This window comes from Vitis riparia, chromosome 6 (genome assembly GCF_004353265.1).
Source record: "Vitis riparia cultivar Riparia Gloire de Montpellier isolate 1030 chromosome 6, EGFV_Vit.rip_1.0, whole genome shotgun sequence".
In the NCBI taxonomy this organism is placed as follows: Eukaryota; Viridiplantae; Streptophyta; class Magnoliopsida; order Vitales; family Vitaceae; genus Vitis; species Vitis riparia.
Genome location: NC_048436.1, coordinates 21376189 through 21384939, shown reverse-complemented (window position 1 = coordinate 21384939; position 8751 = coordinate 21376189). Strand labels below are relative to the sequence as shown.

At 33.7% G+C, this 8751-nt stretch overlaps 1 protein-coding gene across 1 annotated transcript; it reads left to right on the top strand.

Annotated features, from left to right (window-relative positions):
* The first annotated feature begins 2572 nt into the window (after positions 1-2572).
* On the top strand, positions 2573-8717 carry LOC117915964 (protein adenylyltransferase SelO). The gene is made up of 8 exons (XM_034831739.1): positions 2573-3016; positions 4704-4813; positions 5388-5444; positions 5533-5832; positions 6143-6390; positions 7142-7448; positions 7586-7859; positions 8260-8717. Exons 1-8 carry the CDS (start codon positions 2612-2614, stop codon positions 8512-8514), a joined length of 1956 nt encoding a protein of 651 aa, XP_034687630.1. The 5' UTR covers positions 2573-2611; the 3' UTR covers positions 8515-8717.
* Positions 8718-8751: the final 34 nt, after the last annotated feature.

Sequence of the window (8751 nt, the reverse complement as noted above, 5' to 3'; positions counted from 1 at the left end):
CTATCAAATAAAATATTTTATATTTATCATATATAATGTGGGTTCTCATAAAATTTCAGATAAAGAAAAAAATATTAGAAAAATGATTTTCTTATATTTGATTTTATTGTTAAAAATATAAAATAAAAAATCAAACATAATTCAAATTATTAAAAATTTAATGTATTATTAAAATATTTAATTATTATCTAAAATATTTAATTATGTGAAAATAAAATATGAAATAGTAGTACATAAAAATAATTTAGTGATTTAATTTTTTTTCCTTTTATATACTTTTTTATTTCTTGCATTTTTCCTCAACTAAAAATACGTTTTTAAACATTTGTATTAAAAATATAATATTTTTTTATAATAAATTTAAGTTGTTTTTAACTTTTTACGAGATGGACACTATATTAAATTTTTTTATATTTTATACTTCATAAAAGGTAATACAATGAAACCGTTTTTTGTATTTGAGATTTCAAGCCAAACTTTACTTTTGTAAAAAAAAAAAAATTATATAATTAAAAAATGCATGTAAATTTTATTTCCAAAAACTACTTTTTAAAATCGTTTCCATCGATTAATTTTATAACCCAAATCATTAGTATTCTCTTATTTAAAATTCGTGTCTCCCATTTAGATGTAAGAATTCCATTTGACCCATAAATGATACATGGGAATAATTTTTTGGGTCTTTCAATATCAATAGATTGATTGTTTAACTCTTGTATTTTCCAAAAAGAAAAAAAAAACATTTGAAGTGTATCATGCCTGAATCTAATTGAGATTTGTGATGGTGGAGGAACTTGATCGAAAAAATAAACAAATATTATAATTGTAAGATATCTAATAAAACTGCCTCTAAAATTGAGATCTTATTAAAATAAAAAAATATTAAATATCGGAAGCTTATTTTTGTATATTATATGGATGATCCGATCCACAAGGGCCATGATTGAGAGAATTGTTTGATTTGTGTTTAAAAGTTATTTTCGAAACCTACCTTCTAAAAATTATTGTTAAATAAACCCTCTATTCTTTTCCCATTATTATGCCACTATTAGGGCCATTATTGATGTTATTCTTTGGATGCCATGCCACCGTGCTTACATGCAATGTGTCACATAATAGATACGAGAAACTTATGATTATCTCATCAATTGTAATAACCATGGCATCAATAATTATTATTACAAAGACAAATGTTATTATATTTCCAAAGGATTTTGGGATGACGCCTCTTTGGTCCCATTCTTATGTGATACACCATCACATTAATATAGATTTTAAAATTGAAGTACAAACTTCTATATGAAACCCTTAGACAATATAAATTTATCTTATATTTTTATATATTATTTTATTTTTTATTTTTAAAATTTTGAATATCTCCTTATTTTGAACTATTTTTAAAAAATCATTATATATATTTTAATATAATATTTAAAATTTTGTATAATTTACATAAAAGTTACTATTATTTTTTAAATTATAGAAAAAGAAAATAAGAAGTATATTAAAAAGAAAACCTACAAGACAATAATAGTTTTGATTATATTTGGTTTTCAGTAAGTATTAAGAAAAAAATGTTAAAAAAATTAATTTTTCATATTTGATTGTATTTTAAAAATATTTTAAATATATATATAATTAAAATCAATTAATTTTTTTATTTTCCAAAAACCTAAAAAAAAAACAATTCAATATTAATTTCCCATTAAAAATGTTTTATTATATTTTTAAAATTCACAAGCCTTATGGTTGATTACGCTTGATTTCCAAATATTTGGACCCAAAAAATATGATAAAATTTATAACAAATTATAATTTTTAAAAATTTAATAGGAGTTTCTATTTTTATTTGACTAATTTTATTTAAAGAATTTATGATTTAAAAAAAAAACTTATTATGAAAATCAAGAAGATATAGATCTTGTCTGGTAAATGTTTTGTAAAACAATTATAAAAAATGGTATTTGAAAATTATTTTTCAACGTTTTGTAAAATAAGAGTTTGTTTTGAAATCTGAAATGTTTTTAACTTGTTTTTAGTATTTTAAACATGTTTTAAAAATAATTTTCACGTTTAAAGTTTTATTTTTAATTATTATACATATTTATGTAGCTCTTAAAAAACAAGTAAAAAATGTTTTATGAAAATGTATGTTTTTTGTTATTGAGAACCACCAAGAGAAAATAAGTTTTTAGTTGTTAAATGTGTTTTCTATTTTTTTTTGTTTTATAAAAATATAAAACTATTTTCGAAAACAGTTGTGGGTTTTTAATTTTGTCTAAAAATTTTTATTTTAGTTTGTGTTATAATTTATTTATATCTAATAAAATTTTTATAATGTGAATTTTAGCTTTACACATTCTAATTAAAGCCAAAATTTTTAACTATTTTTGATATATTTGATTTTTATTTTTTATATTTTCTATAATAAAATAAACCATATGAAAATCCCACAAACTATGACTTGAAAAAGAAGCATCAAATCGCAAAATGTTGGGGAACGTGAAAATGACCGAATTTGTTTGTTAATGCGTCGTACAAATTGATAGGCAAAACGAGGGAGAGGAAAAAAGGGCAAAAAAAAGGGAAAAAAAGGGAGACGAGTCAAGCTATGCTATCCCATTTATCATCTGCCTCACTTCCACTAAAACCCTCCACCGTCACCGCCACCGCCTTCCTCCGCCTCTCCTCCCGCAACCTCCGCTTCTCTTATTCCTCCTGCCCCATTTTTTCTCCTTTTTTCCGCTCCCGTCCCTCCCTTTGCTCCAAACTTTCCCGTTCTTTTCATTTCCGCCCCGGTGTTTCGTCGGAATCTGCTTTCTCCCCCTCCAGATCCATGGAGGCGTCGCCTTCGGCCGATGCTGCCCCGACGGTGGAGTCTTTGGCGGACGGGCTGAGGAATCAGAGGCTGGGGAGCGAGAATAGGGTTTTGTTGAGGCTTGAGGATCTGAATTGGGACCATTCGTTTGTTCATGAGTTGCCTGGTGATCCGAGGACCGATCCGATTCCGCGGCAGGTTCGCATTTGATTTTTATGCGTTGAGGTTTTTGTTAAGTACGGATTGAATTTGGATTTGTTTGGTCGATATTTCTTTGTGAGTTTACGATTGGATGGATTAAATGATGTGGAGAAGGGAATGCCACGCGAGTCAATGGGCATTTGGTTTTTGTTCATTGCTTGTTGAATATTAACTGTTCTTTGAATTATCACTGCAAAGCTTAATTAATGAATAAAAGAGGCAGGTGCAATTGAAAAATGATACGGTTAACTGTAGACACAGTTAGATGTGTTTGTGGGAGTGCTTATTCACATTTGATGTGCATGCTTTGATTTTGTCGTCGGTATCTATTGGATTTTGGATTATTTGTGAATTTTTTTTTCCTCGAGAAGTTTATTTGTCACTGACACACTATATAGCATAAGTAATTACTAGTAGGGGCAAATGTTGAGGAGTTACTGGCAGTGGTGAAAATTTGAGAATGGAGGTTCGGGCTGGCATTGTTGGGGGAGGGTTTCTTTTGCTGTTTCTAAAAAAAAATGATTTTGCCTATAAACACGAGATATTTGGTGGACTCGGGCATTTATACACTGTCTTATGTTCATGAGTTCATGTGAGCGATGTTGTAAATTTGTATGTGCTATTTTATAATTTAATTCTTTAACAAGTTGCAACAGGATGGGCTATAGTTGGTAATTTGAGTGGGCCATGCAGCTGAACTCAAGGGGTCTTAGCATAAGCCATAAGTAGATAATATATGTAGATTATATACGAATTATTCAACATCTTGTCCATGCATTAAAATTTTACAATTGATGGTGTATAAACGACATTATAAGTGATCCCCCTTTTGTTTCTTTTTGGAGGCATAAGTAGTTATTGGGAGCCTTGATTTTTTAGTTTGACCTTCAGTGAGATTATCTTCGTATTATCTTTTTCCTTGTTTGTTATACTTCTTGGGCACAAGCTCCAAACAAATTTTTTTAATCATTTGGAAAAGGGGTCTTAGGATCAAATCCTATCTTTTGAAGTACCCTTATCATCAAACATGATGGTATAGATAGCCCTTTTTGGTGTTCCTTTCCTTTTTTGGTGTTTCGTGGGTTTTCCCCCAGTCGGTCAAGGAAACCCTTTTAGGGTGGAGGGGGTCTTTTGTGGGAAAGAAAAGGAAGGTGGCGTGGCAATTGGGACCGTTATACTTGTTTTGGGTTATTTGGAAGGCTAGAAATTCAATTGCTTTTGAGGATAGTGAGCTGTCCATTCAAAGGCTGAAAGCATCTTTTGTGTATTTTTTGTGGTCGGAATCCAAAGTGTGGATAAAAGATGGTCCTTCGACCTTAATAGATTATATAGATTGGGTGTGTATGCGTTAAGGGAGGGGTTTTTTTGTTCTACCTTGTCCTTTGATGTTTGGGCCCTTTTGTAAGGGGGTAAGTCCCTTTATAGTGTAATTTGGTGGGTCGCTTCTTTAGCGCCTCTTTGCAATACAATCTTATACTTATTGATCAAAAAAAAAAAATGATGGTATAGATAGCCCTTAAAATTGGAATACCTGGACCGCACATTCATTTTGCTAGGTTTGAGAGCTGAATAAAATAATCTTCTGTTGTTTAACTTTTTGTCTCATATGGGTGATTCCCTGGTGGCTTATTTGATGATTTTCAAGTTTCAGTTGACTTATTGGGTGTCCATGTTATATTGGTAGGTATTGCATGCTTGTTATACAAAAATATCCCCATCAGCTGAAGTGGAGAATCCTCAGCTTGTTGCATGGTCAGAATCAGTTGCTGAGTTGCTTGATTTGGATCCTAAAGAGTGAGTAATGCTCCTTATTGGACTTTCTGGCTGGTCAAATGTTGCTATATATGATAGGGTGAACAAACTAAAAACTATCAAAGTATTTCTACTTGTTTGAACTGGGAATTAAGTTAACCATCTTGCATTTGTGAATTATTTGGAATCCTTCAATTGACTGCAATTCCCATGTTTGGACCTTAAATAAGGTTTATGCAAATTACTTTTTTTTTTTTTTGATAAGTAAACAAGATATGCATTAGAAAAGGCTAATCGCCACAAAGCATACTAAGGTTTATGCAAATTACTGATGAACTAATACCAGTTTTGCTTATTATATCTTGTCGCAGAAAATGAAACCTGCCACTTTTGCCTCTAATTAGAATATAATCCCCATCAGTGATATGAAGTTGGATCTGAAATTTATTTTACTATTTGGGAGCATTTGATTTGCAATACTTCCTTGAAGTCCTTGTCTATTTCACAAGCTTCTGTATTTTATTTCTATGGATCTTTAACATATCCGTTTCTTTCTTTGTATTTGGTATCTCATTATCTCTGGATCTAACTATGGAAGCGTTGTTTGGATTTTCAGATTTGAACGCCCAGATTTCCCACTAATTTTTTCTGGGGCATCCCTTCTTGTGGGAGGGTAAGTCTGCTTCCTAAAGTTTTTGTTCCAATCAGATCCTTAAAGAATGATGCCTTATTCAGCATTCATCACTTTTTTGCTCTTGCAGGTTGCCCTATGCTCAATGCTATGGAGGTCATCAATTTGGCATGTGGGCTGGTCAGTTAGGTGATGGTCGGGCCATAACACTAGGAGAGCTTCTGAATTCCAAGTCCGAACGATGGGAATTGCAGCTGAAAGGTGCTGGTAGGACTCCATACAGCCGGTTTGCAGATGGCCTTGCAGTTTTACGAAGTAGCATTCGAGAATTCCTTTGTAGCGAAGCAATGCACAGCCTTGGAATTCCAACAACACGTGCACTTTGTCTTGTGACTACTGGGAAATATGTCACCCGGGACATGTTTTATGAGTACGTTCTTGGGCAGCAGCACTTTGTTTGGGACTAATTTTACATTTTATTTGATGAACTAAAAAATTTCCAGTGCTTAAATCATCTTATTTGAAAGGGGAATTTTGAGTTCCATTATCTATGGTAGCAGGACCTAAATTGGTGCTTAAACAGGGATGATAAGCTTGGTATCAGGAACTTCTGAATATTCCTGTTCGTTGATTAACTGGAATATCCAGTAGGTTTTTAATGGGATGGGATATCCAGGAATTGGGGGATAGTGATAGATTAAAATAATTATTTAACTTCATTTTTATTTGCTCATGTACAGTGGCAATCCAAAGGAAGAACCTGGTGCAATTGTTTGTAGAGTTGCTCAATCCTTTTTGCGATTTGGTTCTTACCAAATACATGCTGCTAGAGGGAAGGAGGATCTTGGCATTGTTCGTGCTTTGGCAGACTACACTATTAGGCATCACTTCCCTCATATCGAGAACATGACCAGGAGTGAGGGTTTATCTTTCAGCACAGGAGAACAAGATGAATCAATTGTGGACTTAACTTCAAACAAGTATGCTGGTGAGTACTTTGAATATAGAACTTTAATGGCACAAGTTGCATGAATTACGAGTCTAGTTTGTGTGTTGAGTGGATAATAATATGAGCAGTCACATTGCTGGGTGGATATAAATTTAGTGACAGTGGAGTAGGTCTATTGTTACATTTTAGCATGTGCAAGTTTATAACTACAATCCTTTGCTCTCCTTTGGGCTTCTGCAACAGTTGTAAAATTATTGTCAGAACATCCACTTGGGTCCATACTAGACACCTATGTGGGATGGGTGGTGAGAATGCCAGATGGTAGCCCCTTCTATATGAGCATAATTCTACTCTTTGGCACGCAATTGAGTTCCTTTCCTCATTACAACTTGTTGGTTGTCTTTCTTTTGAATTATGAGATACTGAGCTTATGAGTAAGTGGATCATATTCTGCTGCGCTATCTATCCATTTCCTTCCTGGACATGAGGGGTTAATAAGATTCAGTATTGAGGCCGATAAAAAGGTTCATGTTGCATACATGGAAAGCTGGACCTGGCTCATAGACAATATCTAATAGTCCATTTTATTGTGTTAACTTCATGCCTGCCTCTAAATGTAGCATATATTTCTAAAGCAGAAGGTAGATTAGTTTTCCTCCCCTCCTCCCCTCCCCCCCCTTCTTCATTACAGATTTCTGAACATGATGATTTTGGCAATTTTCAAATGAAATAATATCTGAAACATTTTTGTTTTTGTCTTTTTTGGTTTCAAATGGGTGAATTGTGTCAGCTTGGTCGGTGGAGGTGGCTGAACGTACTGCTTCCTTAGTTGCAAGCTGGCAGGGGGTTGGTTTCACCCATGGCGTGTTGAACACTGACAACATGAGTGTGTTGGGTCTCACCATCGACTATGGTCCATTTGGGTTTTTGGATGCTTTTGATCCCAGTTACACTCCAAATACCACAGATCTTCCAGGTCGAAGATACTGTTTTGCAAATCAACCTGATATTGGTTTATGGAATATAGCTCAGTTCACATCAACCCTAGTGTCTGCTGAGTTGATAAATGATAAGGAGGCAAACTATGCCATGGAAAGGTATTTGTAACTTGTCAACTTTTCTTTCCGACTGAAAAGTTTGATTAGTTGGTTTTTTTGATAAACCTTTCTTCCCGACAGAAAAGTCTCAATAGTTGGTTTTTAATTAATGGTTTTATGCCCTTGTCTTATTACAGATATGGAACCAAATTTATGGATGAGTATCAAGCTATAATGACCAGAAAACTTGGCCTGCCAAAGTATAATAAACAGTTGATCAGCAAACTTCTTAACAATATGGCTGTTGATAAAGTCGATTATACAAATTTCTTTCGCTTGCTTTCCAACATTAAAGCTGATCCAACGATTCCACAAGACGAGTTGTTAACTCCACTGAAAGCTGTTCTGTTAGACATCGGCAAGGAACGCAAGGAGTCTTGGATTAGCTGGGTGCAATCCTACATTCAGGAGGTACTCATTACTATGCTCTTTGCTGTGTGATGATCACTCGCTGACACTCCCTTTCCAATAGGAAGGGAACTGGCTTTTTCTCATGCTCCTACTGTTTGATATGGTGGAAAAAAATAGAAGAAGATTTGAAATGTGACAATCACTCGACCTCAGTTAATCATAAGATTCTAAATTCTCTCCTCTACTCTATCTTCTTCACAGCTCACTCTGCATTGCCTGTATAATCTTATTCTGCACATTTTTTCTTCATAGTGCACTTGGTTCTTAATGAATAATGATGCATTCATTCACATTGGTATGCTCTTTGTTAATTTCATTCTGTTGAAACAAGCAGAAGGAAACGGTATCATTTTCTTCACAACTTCAATTATGTCTGACAATCTCCTTTCTTTTTCTGCAGTTGGCTGCTAGTGGAATTTCAGATGAGGAGAGGAAGGCCTCAATGAATTCTGTTAATCCCAAATACGTTCTCAGGAACTATCTATGCCAAAGTGCCATAGATGCGGCTGAACAAGGTGATTTTGGAGTGGTTCGCAGGATACTGAAAATTATGGAACGCCCATATGACGAGCAACCAGGAATGGAGAAATACGCTCGGTTGCCCCCAGCTTGGGCTTATCGGCCAGGTGTGTGCATGCTTTCCTGTTCTTCGTGAACTGCTCGCTACAATTACACAAATACCAAAAACAAAAAAAAAAGGAAAAAAGGAATGTAGGTTGCTGTATATAACAGTTAAATCGAAGGTTTTTTCTTATGTAATAAACCGCAGTTGTATACATTCCACTGTCTTCTTTATTCAGTGAATGCATTTAGTGTAATACAGTTGGAAGCAGATACATATACTCTCTTTTAAGTTAATTATTTTGATGCCGGATTGTAACCGGCAAGGCTT